The sequence below is a fragment of the Clinocottus analis genome, unplaced genomic scaffold (genome assembly GCF_023055335.1).
Source record: "Clinocottus analis isolate CAN_PGR_092001 unplaced genomic scaffold, fCliAna1.0.p SCAF_9, whole genome shotgun sequence".
Taxonomy (NCBI): domain Eukaryota; kingdom Metazoa; phylum Chordata; class Actinopteri; order Perciformes; family Cottidae; genus Clinocottus; species Clinocottus analis.
The window spans coordinates 4,157,744-4,171,476 of NW_027176251.1; the positions used below are offsets into that span (position 1 = coordinate 4,157,744).

General features: G+C 43.2%; 3 protein-coding genes across 3 annotated transcripts; all 3 read right to left on the bottom strand.

Annotated features, from left to right (window-relative positions):
* Nucleotides 1–813: 813 nt before the first annotated feature.
* Nucleotides 814–2,037, bottom strand: hoxa9b (homeobox A9b). The gene is made up of 2 exons (XM_068570437.1): nt 1,530–2,037; nt 814–1,052 (listed from the first exon to the last, which is right to left on the bottom strand). The coding sequence occupies exons 1-2, from the start codon at nt 2,035–2,037 to the stop codon at nt 814–816; spliced, it is 747 nt and encodes a 248-aa protein (XP_068426538.1).
* Nucleotides 2,038–4,549: 2,512 nt separating this feature from the next.
* Nucleotides 4,550–6,460, bottom strand: hoxa10b (homeobox A10b). Its single transcript, XM_068570424.1, has 2 exons — nt 5,656–6,460; nt 4,550–4,842 (listed from the first exon to the last, which is right to left on the bottom strand). The coding sequence occupies exons 1-2, from the start codon at nt 6,458–6,460 to the stop codon at nt 4,550–4,552; spliced, it is 1,098 nt and encodes a 365-aa protein (XP_068426525.1).
* Nucleotides 6,461–10,540: 4,080 nt separating this feature from the next.
* hoxa11b (homeobox A11b) lies at nt 10,541–12,377 on the bottom strand. Its single transcript, XM_068570283.1, has 2 exons — nt 11,771–12,377; nt 10,541–10,839 (listed from the first exon to the last, which is right to left on the bottom strand). Exons 1-2 carry the CDS (start codon nt 12,375–12,377, stop codon nt 10,607–10,609), a joined length of 840 nt encoding a protein of 279 aa, XP_068426384.1. The 3' UTR covers nt 10,541–10,606.
* Between the last annotated feature and the right edge of the window lie 1,356 nt (nt 12,378–13,733).

Here is a 13,733-nt window from a genome sequence, read left to right on the forward strand (position 1 = left end):
TATTTTCCATATTGTCATCATTGAGGTGTGAATAATATTATTAGAGACGTAACTTCACACTGAGGTTTAAAAACTTTCTGAGGGAAAATATCTTTACAGGCCTCAGGATGTTTTTCTATTAGGGTTGTTAGCATTACCAGCCAGAAAAGGTATTAAAAGTGTTATATTTCAATATTTTATTTGCAGAAATAAAAACAGTTTGGAGTTCAATTCAATTTCAGAGATTATAATTTATTATAAATAGATTGTAAATGTTGAAAGCGGAGCAGTGCATTGTAGATGAGTAAATAAAGTTATTGTATTAAACTGTGGTGTATATTTTTGCTAAAATGTCTTGCAAAGTGTTCAAATATTATCAGCAATGTTATATAAATGAACAAGCCATCGTGTTCTCATGAACTATACAAACTACTTTTTATTTGTGAGTGAAGGAACGACGAGGTATTTGAAATGCACAAATGGATCAAAACGGTCAAAAAACATCTACATTGCAAAAATAATAACTTAAACAATACAAAATGGAAGCTGAAAGACATTCAGGTAGTCAAGGGTTATGACATGCATATAGCTAATATATATATATAGTTAACTATCTGTGCGCCAAAAACAGCACGTCGAAACTCTGAAGAGGCACTTTGTCCTCTCAAAAACATAAACACTGCACAGGGGAAACACATCCAGCATTGTTTTAACAACACAAACTTTACAACAACATGTGAAACAGGAATATTAAAGACCCCCTCTCTCTCTCTCATTCTCTCTCTCTCTCTCTCCCTCCTCCCCCCTCGCATCCTCCCATCAGTCCAAAACCAGTTAACTGTCTCTCCGCTGGTCTTTGTTGTCTTTCTTCATCTTCATCCTGCGGTTCTGAAACCAGATTTTCACCTGTCTCTCGGTCAAACTCAGGACTCTCGCGACTTCGTATCTGCGGTCCCGGGGGAGATACATGTTATACAGAAACTCCTTTTCCAGTTCGAGGATCTGATGCTTTGTATATGGACAGCGCTTTTTTCTGGTGGGCTTCGCGTGAAGCCAGTTGGACGATGGGTCGTCTGGAAACAGGAGGGTCAAAAAAAACAACCATGAGACAGGAGAGTTAAAGCCCTCAGAATGGGACTCAAACACAACACTTTACATTGGCTTTACAGAGCGGGGAGGACATGCTTCTACTGCCAAGATTATACATTTATAAAGGATTTATTTCTGCTTTATTTACACTCCACACTGATCAATTCAAGGGTTGAAGATAGCCCAAATTCCTCACCTTTGAAATGTTAACACGTCCTTCAAAATGCATGTATACACAAGCAGTGAAGGTTGTTTTCCACCTTGAATAATATGTATATCTTATCTTTCTTGCAGAAAATCACACCACTCTGCCATTAAACTATTTCTTTGAGCATATACCAAGCCTGTGACACCGGACAAATCCCTCCACACATTCAAGCCATCCATGCAATTTACATTTAATCTAAATGAGCCCAAAGTGGCCGGAATAAAACATAATGTAAAAAAAAAAAATGTCTTACTTGCTTCTATCTCCGTCTTCTCATCTGCTGACGGTTTCTCTTCAGTGGCTTTGGAGGTTTCGCAGGGAATCTCTGCAAGGGAAGCTCCATTTTCAATGTCAGACAAAAGAGGAGTGTGCGTCTCCAAAGTTGTGCATTCAGCACTCCCAATCAGAGGCTCGGGTTTGATCTCATAATGCATGGCTGTCGATGGTAATCCCGTCAAACACAGCGACGCAGAGACCGGATCCAACGCCCAGGAGCGCGTAAACATGCCATCACTGTCCCCGCTCGTGTAATGGTGATGTATATAGGTCGGGGTGGCTGTGTTTGGAGGGTGAGCCGAGATGGGACTCCAAGATCCACCAAAAATAGAAGATTTCGCCTGCAAAGGGAAAGATTCCTGTCCGCCATATTCGCTGAGCATCGCCTGCTCCACCCCTGCAGCTGACGAGTACCTCGGTGCCATATCTTCCTGCTCGGAAAGAAGAGGCGATTCAACGTAATAACTCGTTCCCAGCGTCGACATTGCACAACTGCAAAAGCAAAAAAAAAAAGAAAAATCTGTATCTATATGAAGCGTTATTCTATTGCAATGATTGGAAAAAACAGATTCATTGCATACAATGTACTGCTTTTCTGCACCAGCTATGGGGCTCAATGCGTCCAGCAAGTTGGACCTTGCCCAGGACTGGATAGGGCGCCTCAAACACGTGACCGTGGGACAGAACAATAAATAATAAATCAGCCTGCTGCTCAACTAAATGGCCACCATTTTCTCCAGCATATTTTAATAGGAAATCCCGCGCCTTTATTGGGAAATATTTCGTTTTATAAGCAATAAACGTTATGACTTTTGTCAATATATCTTATGTCGGTGTAATCGAACATATATTGTAACACAAAGGAGGAAGGAGATGAGGGGGGGGGGGGGGGGCTTAAACACGTCCATTTGTAAAATCACCACATACAGAAAAGTGTACTTGGTGAGATTATTTAGTCTCTAAAAAATTACATTATTTATAATAATTTAATGATCTCCATTATTAGTTTTCCTACTTTGGGAAGACATTTATGGTTGCCATAGTTGCTGGTATGAAACGTGTTCAGGACTTTTATAAATGGAATAAAAACAAGCAGAAATGTCTTGGAACCATTATTGGAGTTTACAAAAATCAAAACAGCTTCCAAGATGCGCTTCGCTGTCTGCGAGTGTGTGGGTCTACTTTGAAAGCAATCTAAAACGGAAAGTAGGGCGAAGTTATTTGGGTGCTATATAACGGTCCTTTTATCACAGGCAATTGGGTTGTTTTTCTTCAGGTTACAACCTGGCTGTCTCAGCTAAATATCACCAATAAAGCTCAGCCTTTGTGTCCTTTTCTCTGGCGCAAGCAGACGCATCCGGCATTTCCTCCGGCGAAGCTCCTGGCAGACTGCAATGATCATAACCGAGGCCTTGTCTGTCCTCTAGCCTCTCCTGGACGTACACAAGAACCCTCTCGCTTCTCAGCTTGCATCTTTACTTCCGGCTGTTTACATCACATAGAGACGCTGGACATTACGTTGCACATGTGGAATTAAAACGACAGAAATTATAAGCACTGTGTCTCTAGATTAAATATAACAAAGTCATATATGTATATATATATATATATATATATATATATATATATATATATATATATATATATATATATATATATATATATATATATATATATATATATATATACATATATCAAAATAGTTCCACAATAAAAACCCACAAGTCAAAAATCAAATAAGAGCTCCTTTTACGCACAACCGTAATACACTTTATTGCACTTTTAGTAATAATAATGTGTGTGTGTTTGAAGCAGTCTGGGCCAAATTATGAATCAAATCGACCATTAATTAATAGTGATTCAGTTTTCCTGATGCGACGAGTTTTACTGAGGTAATCAAGGCAGTTTTGTGTTGTGGGAGAAATATAATAGCCCAACAACATGAGACTACCTAAACCACTCAACAGCCCGCTCTCCTCTTCGGGGATATCTGTTTTTTTTTTGTGGTTTCAAGGTGTGGAAAAGATGTGTAGTAAAACAGGTAAACCTGAAAATATTTTTTAGAAATCTGTAAAAAGGCAAAAATAAAAACAATGCTCAGGCAGATTGTATTCAAGACTTGATGACTGCGGACATTCTCAAATACTTCTGGACTGTTTTAGTCCACATGCGTCGCTACCTTTACTTCGAGATTATGCAGTTTATAATTTAAAATATGCAATACTAATTTGTGTTTGACTTATTTTTTTGCAGCAATAACCTACTTATTCATTATTCATTTAAATAATAGTAATAATCAGAAGAAAGAAGAAGAAAAAAAAACCTTGTTTCTCTCGTTGTGAGGTTTAAGTCTGACGTCAAGGACAAAAAGCACAGCCGGCAGACATCTATTACAGGCCTAAACAATGAAGAACATCTCCCTCCACTCCTGTAGTAATAATACGTTGCACAGAGCGGATCCATCAACACACAAAGGCTTCAGCAGACATCTGTACCTGTGCCAGGTTTCAGATGTAAACGCAAGCTCCGTCTGCACATCTGAATGAAATGAGAAGTCTGCAGTTGCAGGGATGGTTTTATTATTTGGACCAGAAAAAAAAAAGTGCAAATATTCTTCAGACCTCCTGGGCTCCTTTATAGCTGTCACATAAAGATCTACACGTAACTGTAACACAAGTATCCCCCAAGGGTTATAGTCCTGCATGCAAAGTCCACTCAGGGTGACTATACAATATGTACAAGCCTGACGCTCTGAAACATTGTGGTCACATTATGAACATCTTAAACACAATGGATCGACGTTACAAATGTAGCTATTTATAAATACATATCCACGACGAAATAAACGTGAAAATATGAAAGAACAACAATCAATAAGTTAGCAGTAGGGTCCTATTTTCCATGGACATTCTCACAGTTGGGTGGATGGGGGGGGGGGGGGCTCTGCACAGGCGCCCTCGCCATGGATGGAGGAGGGCGCCAGAGACGCAGACAGTCTCATGAGAAGCTGAAGTTGCTGGAGAGCTCTCGGATCCTGTTCTCTCGGCTCATCTTTTTCAGTTTCATCCTCCTGTTTTGGAACCAGATTTTGACTTGCCTGTCACTGAGGTGCACGCCGCGGCTGATCTCCAGGCGACGCTCTCTAGTCAAGTACATGTTGAAGAGAAACTCCTTCTCCAGCTCCAGAGTCTGGTGCTTGGTGTAGGGGCAACGCTTCTTTCGGCCACTCTTAGCTGTGAGCCAGCTGGCCGTACTTTCCATTTTTCCATCTCCTGCAATGGAAATTAAAGAATTTATTAGGCAACAGGTGTGGCAAAAACACACACACACATACACGTGCCTGCATGGAAGCCTCATATCTGTATCTGTATTAGAAAAAATTGACAATACGATTCAAAAATGAAGAAAATCTGACATGAAATTGTGTGTTTTACGGTTAACTGCTTACGATAATATTGTGTATGTACATTATTCATCTTAAAGTGACACATACTACACAATACTGTGGTATAAATACCCGCATGAAGACAGATTTCATCTTCTATTACGATTTTTCCCACAGCTGAAATTCAGATTAAACCAAATGATTTGCAGCGTGTAGCTAACTGCACCATCAAGACACTGAACATATGCACCGTCTCGTGAAATATTAGTAGGGCTGTGACTTTAAAGAGAGGACAATTGACATCATAATCCTGCAAAGGACAAATGGAGAAGACTGTCCGATTCTTGCTCATATTACATAGCTAAAAAAAAAATTTAAACTCTAAAAACAAGAATAATTAAACTAATAAATATAAATCCGCATGAACAGCGTGAATAGCAGTGTAATAGCACATCTAAAGCAACATATTCCTGCTCTAAACACAGCTAATAAAGCACAATAGCCCGCTCCTCGGCTCTGATTGGTTAAGTCACGTTCAATTTCGCCTCATGCCAGAAGAACCGGCAGATTAAACGTTAAACGTCCACCTGAGTGTGTTGACCCAAATCCTAAAACACGAATGTACTCATCCTCTCGCGTTCAGAAGTCTTGGTTGAAATAGAACAATAAGCCCCCACCCCAAAAAAAAAAAACATACGCGTGTTTCCCCTTTTTTCATCACCTTTGGCTGGCTTTTCTGGACAGCCCACGCTGCAGAGCTCAGCGGGCTCCGGGGAGGATGAGGAGTCCGAGGAGAGGCGGCTGTCCTCCTCCCTGGCCGGGGCGCAGGGCGCAGGGTCCGGCGCCTCCTCGTGGCTCTCCCTCCGCTCCGGCTCCGCGGCGGCAGTCTGGGGCTGGGAGGACTGGGAGTGCTGGGAGGGCTGCGAGGGCTGGCTGTCTACCCGGGCAGGTCGCTGCAGAGTAAAGTGATTCACGTTGGGCTGGACGTCATGGTAAAGCCTGGAGGACGCGTATGTCTGAGACAGGCGGAAGTAGCCGGGGACCGGCAGCGTGCTGCCGCTGACCGGGCACGACGCCGTCGAGTAGGGAATGTCATCCACCGTCGCTCCTTTAGGACATTTGTCAGACTCGTAAAGGCAATACGCGCTTTCCTCTTTTATGTTCGGGGAGAAGGAGCACGGGGCCATATGCTGGCCGCTGGGCTGGTCCACCCGGCAGGATCTCGACGCTTCCAGCCACGTTTCCATCCCTTGGACATACGGAGCGGAAGACGGGATCACGCTCTGGGTGCTCGGCTCGTTGCGCTTCCCGATCCCCGGGAAACAGGAGCCACCGGAGAGTCCATATGTATATTCCGACGCCGGTGGCAAGTACACCCCGTTACTCTGGTAATAGGAACCGCTGTCGGTTCTCACGTTGATTAGAGAGTCCACGAAAAACGAGTTCCCAGCTTGGTTGTTGGGGCATGTCATCGTTGTGGTATAATTTGACGGAGGATGAAGATAGCCCTTTCTGGCTGACATTTCTTGTGCAAAACATTGCTGAATAATTACTGCTCCTCACGCTTCTCACTGTAGCCTGCAGCCAATTAAAACACCAGGCGACTCCAGACTCCTCCCACTCCGACCAGGCTGCTCCACTTGGGTCGTATATTTAGTTTTAGGCTCGAAGTGAACAGAAAGCTGTGGAGGGAAAGTGGCGCATCAGAGGGTTTTAGGTGAAATCTTTAAATCTCTTTTGGAAACCTCGCATCCGGAGCCTCGTCCCCCTGCACCTTCACGCACGGAGCTGCCTGCGTGAACTTAACAACAACCCGTATATGACAACTCGGTTGTTGAAAAGCTGTCCCTAACAATTATGTACAATGCATAGCTTTATGGCCACTTTTACAGCACTGTAAAAATGAAGGGTTCTAGAGGTGCCTCTGAGGAGCTCAGGGTGCATCAAAGATCCAAAAGGTCCTGTGTGACTCTTTGCTCGGGGGGGCTCTTGACCCTCATGGTGCTGCTCTGATGACTATTATTGGACTGTTCTTTAAAATTCCTCATGGACTGTCCAAAAGTAGTGCAGGCGGTGTTTCATCTCGACACCTTGCCAGCCGAACCAGTGCAAAGTCATTTCCTTTGGAGCATTGGAGCGTAGATGTCATTGTGGTGTGAATGTTGTGGGTGCAGATGCCATGATGGCGTCCAGACACCTTTTTTTTCACTGCAAATGCTCTGTTGAGCTTTTATTTATAAAAAAAAAAAAAAATTAAAAAAAAAGTGACACGCAGCAAGGCTGAAGAAACGCGCCCCAGCTGAACAAAGGCCCGGAGCCATTTCTTAATGATTACTTAATATAAGCGCCACTGAAGCAACTGCAGTTTGTTCCAGCAGAGATGACATTAAAACTCGTTTATCTTGTTTGTATCTGCCAAAGAAGCGTTAGTGATGTGTGCATTTCTCCACATATTTGAGGAAGCACGCGCACTTCTACTGCTAAAGGCCTTGACACAGTCCCCATATTTAAGTGTATGTATATTCAAATCAACTCTTAATGCCGATTACACCCACTTATAAAATGCACAACACGCCCTTTAAACGTATTTTGAATTCGGTCTCATTTGTAATGCATGAAACGATATTTATCGTTCATCTCAATAGGTTTTGTCCTTTTTATGAAATCTGCATCACACCTACAGCAGGCCAGAGAGTTGGAGGTAATGAAAAAAAAAATAAAACCAAGCAATAAAAAACAATGCCAGAAAGCAACAAAAATGGAATTGCAACACAAGACACTGCACTATAATTTGAAATGGATCTAATGTTATAATATTTACATTTGGGGTTTTAATTTGAAATAAACAGAACCAATAATCACACATGGATCACTGTGTAATATGCGAAGTCGCCGTGCAAGTGAACAACACACATACTATGGACTGCTACGATATTTAAAAAATAAAATAAATATTCTGAAACGCATCAACACCGTCGTGGTAAAGACCGTCAATACGATTCTGAGTTCACGACACAGAGCTACAGTTTACATCAGTTTATGAAGATGCCTCCAGAAGTGGGGGAAGCAGCTCGGCTGCCTCCATGTTCCTATAAGTCTGGAGCCATACAGTCTAGAAACCACAGCAGTTTATGAACAGCCATTTCATATGGCGTCAAACCTGCAGCATGTCTGGCTGCAGTGCATGATCATAATCATTAATAACCCTTCTGGATTCTTTGCCCGTGATGTTTGAGTGTGCGCTGTGGGTGAGCTGCTCTCATATTATTGCACCCATAAATGATTTCATTGTATTTATTAAATTAAAAGTTACAAACATTTTTTTTTTTGACAATTCATTAAAAAAAAAATCTCACACTGGCTGTTTTGTATCAAAATGCCTCTCTGTTGGTTTCTGTCTGTCTGTACGTGCACGCACAACACACACACACACACACACACACACACACACACACACACACACACACACACACACACAAAGACACTTTTTAGCAAACTGGATCTTCAGAGTGAACAAAAGCTCTGTGAAAATATTCGTCACCGTTTAAATGACGACTAAACAACACAAATACAATGCACGTTTTATCAAATGAATACTTTACGTTTTAAACTGTGGGATTGTAAAAGTTCTGAGCAACAACATGTTTGGAACATGTAGGCCCTGTGATCTTATTGTGCAGTGCGCGTTACTCGCTCCATAACATCTGGAAACCTGAAACCTGAGAATCAGCTTTACGTTTGATGCTCAAAGAGACAAAACTTGCACAATTCACTCCCGGTGATTTCATGATATCATAACATCTGCGCCTAAAATGATAAAACAGCGTATACAGAGTTTAGATGGAGACAAATAAGAAGAATAAACACTTCCTTGCGTCACATTAGTGAACCAAAACGCACGTGATCACGTTGCCGTGCCTACCTTTAACAACGGAATCCTGCGGCGGTGACACATGTTAAAGCAGAGTAGCGAGTCAAACTTCTTTTAAAATCTCCATTCACGGCAATGACATTGATCTGAGGAGCGCCACCCAGTGGACGAAGGCGGCACGGCCCACAATGCAACACAACACAAACGCCGAACAATCCGAGCGCGGTGCGATGCTGAAACAAATGATGCCGGAAAGGTCCGTGAACACAAGCTTTGAATGTTCCCGGCCGTTGTTTTCAGCCCCTTAGTCACAGTTAATAACCTTGGTCTCAGACGCTTTATGGCACTGCACTCCAAATGCTCCAGACGAATCCGCGTTTTATGGCCAAGTTACTGGAGCAACTGGGAGGATGTGCCGCAATCAAAGCGGAATTCCTGGGAGCCTCACAGGATGCACAGTATAAGGAAGGCATCAGGACCCTTATTAGCTTATGGCAGGCCATTCAAGTTGTTTTCAGGGGACACAAAGACACCTAAAGCCAATTTTTACCCAACTCTTTATGTGCGCGCGCGGGCTTCAGTTGACCTTCCCTTGCAGGTTAACATAAATCTTCATGGTCTAAATTCATAGTATCAAACACATGTGGGATATTTGGAATAAAGTGCTCCAGATGATAAATGGACGCCCGTACAGATGCAGGGATGCTTGTAAGAGTGAATTGCCCCATGTGTCACTTACTTAGCTGACTTTCAGTGGGCGAAATGCCTTTCAGTAACTACTTTGATGAGAGAAAAAACACACAAATACATTCATATTCTTTGGAATAACGCAGCCTGATACATGTTTGCATTCAAACAAGTGTCCAGATTGTGTGAGTAAACGTCTAACAGGCATGTTGGATCAGAAAGCAGCCTTTCCTTATCGCTCCACAAATGAATGAACCCTTTGTAATGGATATCAAACAATAACTGCAGCGGATCCCATTTCCAGTCATGAGGGAATAAAAAAAGCACCAGACCTACATATCATGCATCTGATACGGTGCACGTGCTGGCATATAAAATGAAATATAGGGTTGTGTTTCATTTGGGCTTTTTGTTCTTTTATCAGCGGTTTTCCTTTTGGATGAAGTTCGGGAATGATCCAACTTTACGGCCAAGAGCTCAACAAAGCGCCTGCAGCGGAGGGTCAAGCGCAGATGTTAAATATCACTGATCATCACACTTGAAATGCATGAAATGGATGAATTGGTGTCAGATTATATTTTAACTCACTCTCTAACTACACAACATTGACCGCTCATTCTCGTGGGCCTGTGGATGTCCGCCATGGGTGAGATCTGCTAGTGATTCAAAAACACACAAAAAAAATAGGTTTATATAGTCACCGGAGTTGTATTTTGTACAATAAAGTTAAAATATTACAAGAAAGAAACAAAACAAAAAAACCCAACACGAACAGTAGTTTGGTGTCAAGATATCTGGACTTACACGTCGCGTGCGTAAATATGGGAAAAAAACAATTTAGATTCTATAGAATTCAGGAAAATAATTATTTTTCTAATTTGCAGAGTAATCTCCGTGTATTATTAAATAATACAAAGGGAATCCCGCCACATCTGCAGATAACAATAACAACAATAATAATGTCAACGGTGTTTAATGACAAAATAGTGTATAAATAGTATATAATTCTATATGAAGTCTGCACATTACAAAACTCGCCATCCTGTAAAATATGTCGAAGTGTCTTGGTGACTGCTGAATGCTGCACGTCATGACAGTCTTTGTTCAGTGTTTATAGCAGCGGGTTCGTGGTGTAGTACTGTAAACGGTCTCTGTTCAGCTTCTTCTCCTTCATCCTCCTGTTCTGAAACCAGATTTTCACTTGGCGATCTGTCAGATTGAGCATCCGCGAGAGCTGCATGCGCTTCTCTTTGTTGATGTAAACGCTGAAAAAGAATTCCCTCTCCAGTTCTCTGATCTGAAACTTTGAATATGGACATCTCTTTTTGCGCGTCCTCTGGCCACCTGCGAGATAAATACATACAACCACAAAGGTCACCACGTGAGATGGATAGACACATTACAACAACATGGAATCGTCATGTGCGCTGCTCTGGTGGTCTGAGAGCTCTGGAGTTCAAGTGGCTCCCTCCTCTCAGGCCTGGGACCGAGATTTGTAAACAAAGACTGGACATGTCGGACATAAAGGGACTGCATGTCGGAAGTTGTGAAAACTGAAATGTGTAAAAGCACACCGGCTGGCTTTTTAAAGAGTGAGCGCGTGGGCCCAAACCAAACAGTCATGAGTATCATGTATCTGAGGCTGCCTGCATTGTCCGCTGTTCATTTCACTGTGCGCATGAGAGCTGTTGTTGTTTCAGTGTTAGTGAGGGCAAATTACATGAAGAGCAGTCGCTGGATGAAATCCCCACAAATCCTTTGAATTTGTAAATATTTATCTTTAAATAAGGAGCAGGGGTTTAGCCTTAATCTGCGCCTAAATCGCATTTAAAATGCATCAAGAGCCACTTTAGTGGACCCGGAATAATAATGTTGAAAAATATCGGTTGAAAAAAAGAATTATAATCACATAGACAGAAATATGTGAGGTGTAATATATCTAAAAGGGCTCTTATTTTGATAGTATTTTATAAATATGATTTAGCATATAAATGAAGTTTACAGACCAACAAAACACGAACATTTGAGCGCACTTGTGCAGACAAAAAAAAAGTGGAGATATTGTTTGAAATGTTGGAAGACAAGCTTAACGCCAAAGTCTTCACGGCCAATTTCAATCCCAAGCACGTGATCTTGTCGTTTATAACATAGTTTTGTTACAGGGGAAATCTGCAGGCCCTCCATAAACCTTACGTGCTTATAAAACAGCATATAAAAAGCTTTAAAGAGCAACGCGTTAGATTTTCCTGCGTCTCGTATTCAGCTTGCTACTCACTGCTGCTTTTGCTCTGTCTCTCCTCGCTGTGGCCGGACGACGACTTCGGGCTGCAGCTCTCCGCCATGTCCGAGCTCGGGTGAGCCGGAGCGGGACTCGTTCTGGCGGCGTGTCTGTCCGAGTCTGCCGCCTGTGCCGCCTGCGTCGCGCTGCCGCTCTCCGCGCTCCCGTAGGCGGTGTCGAAGAACTGGTCGAACGCCTGCGGCAGGACGCCGTTCCGGCCAACGCTGCCATAGAAGCCGGGCGTCGGGTTGGCGGAGTGGCCGCCGCTGGAGCCGCTGGAGCCCTTCGCCAGGAGCTCTGCCCCCCGCGCGGGCGGGCTCGTCCAGCCGTCCCGGTGCACCATGTCTTCCGGGTAGCAGTGCGAAAGGCTCCCCCTGCTGTGGTGCCATTTACCGGACGTATCGATCCCGTAGTCTCTGAAAGCCACTTCCCTCACGGACGGGACCTGTGGCAGGGCTGAGGACTGGTATGGGTATGTCATGGGGCAAGAGGACTGGCTCTGGGTTAAATAATGTGGGATACCTGGGAAGTCTGCTCCGGAGACGTAGTAAGTGCAGCTCGGTAAATACATATTCGAGCCAGAAATCCGCTCATCAAAATCCATATTCTGCTGTTGGAACCGTCCTATAAAAGTCCTCGCATAGTTCCTCCGCTGCGCTGCGCTCCAGTCACTTTGAGGCAGACTGCTGGAGCAGAAATCCTTAGACGTACAAGCTGACGTGGGGATCCATCTCTATCCATTCCAGAGGGCCAAAAGCCATGTGACCACTGGCACAAAATGACAGATAGCCTACGCCTCGATGTGTAGGCTATATGAGTCAAAGAGTTCATAAAGTAGAGCTTTTGGCTGTATGGGAAAGGAAAATACTGAGAGGCAATTTGGCTCAATCTTGCACAATTTGGGCTATTTTGAAAAGCATTTGAAAATCGGGTTCTTTTTCAAAGTCGAGCCTCTGTGACTTGTATTCGTCTGAGGACTGGTATCGTTAAATTACCACATTAAGGTAGAACAAAACAAAGATTTATATCCAATTTCACGCCAGCTACTAAACCTGCCATTTTTACCTTTAGGTTCGTTTTTAGATCTATCCCTCACCTTAACCCTCACCTTAACCTCTGAGGGAAGGGGGGGGGGGGGCAGCAACATTTTTAGACCAAGCGAGCCATTGCGATTTAGACTTCGCTATGTGAGACTAAATCTCAAAGGCTGAAATAACACGTGAATATGAAACAAATAGCGACAATCTTGAATTTGACATGACAGGTCATATTTTAGGTATTGCAGGGTCTGTTTTACCCATATGCGTAAATTGTATAGTACTCAAATTGAATCAATGGAATCTATTGAAATGATGTCATAATAGAGCAAATGGCTGGTTTGAATTCGTCGCCTGTGTGAATTTAATATCGCTCCTCTTGCTATATATAGACTCCTCTAGGCCTCAAGTGGCGGAGCAATGCGAGTCATGCTGCACTTTTGTCAGGCATCCGTCCAGTTTGGCACCGAGGACAAACGGACAAAAGCCTGTAAGACTGCCTTAGTATATCTATCTTTGTTATGGATTGTTTGGACCTGCTTTTCCAGTAATTAAAGCAAGCCAGCTCGACTCTGATGCTGACTTCACTGCGCCCAAATGTATACTTAGTGCATGCGCACTGTGTCTGTTTGTACGCGTAACAGTTGATAAGAGGACGAGAAACAGCCTGAGCAAAGTTAATCGGGCGACATGTACGCATGCGCTTAAGGTCTCATGTAAACATACGATGTTGTTTATATGCTACCAATATAATGGACGGGGCTCCAGTCTTTGCATCGCCTGTTCTCGCTTTGCAACGCCCAACATAAACCTTTGGACACGGGCTATTTCCCACACTCCAATCCATTTTCATTTGTCATCACTGCTGAGTAAGTGGCACATGTGTCACATATCACTATCCCCGTTACGCCGCCAATTTCAGA

What these genes read in the sequence shown, in the direction of transcription:
- hoxa9b (XM_068570437.1), bottom strand. Translation starts at nt 2,037, where the DNA reads ATGTCGACGCTGGGAACGAGTTATTACGTTGAATCGCCTCTTCTTTCC. An exon ending in GAAGACGGAGATAGAAGCAA is followed by an intron (nt 1,053 to 1,529) that starts GTAAGACATTTT and finishes TCCTGTTTCCAG; the next exon opens with ACGACCCATCGTCCAACTGG.
- hoxa10b (XM_068570424.1), bottom strand. Translation starts at nt 6,460, where the DNA reads ATGTCAGCCAGAAAGGGCTATCTTCATCCTCCGTCAAATTATACCACA. An exon ending in AGAAAAGCCAGCCAAAGGTG is followed by an intron (nt 4,843 to 5,655) that starts ATGAAAAAAGGG and finishes GCCTAATAAATT; the next exon opens with CTTTAATTTCCATTGCAGGA.
- hoxa11b (XM_068570283.1), bottom strand. Translation starts at nt 12,377, where the DNA reads ATGGATTTTGATGAGCGGATTTCTGGCTCGAATATGTATTTACCGAGC. An exon ending in GAGACAGAGCAAAAGCAGCA is followed by an intron (nt 10,840 to 11,770) that starts GTGAGTAGCAAG and finishes TTTATCTCGCAG; the next exon opens with GTGGCCAGAGGACGCGCAAA.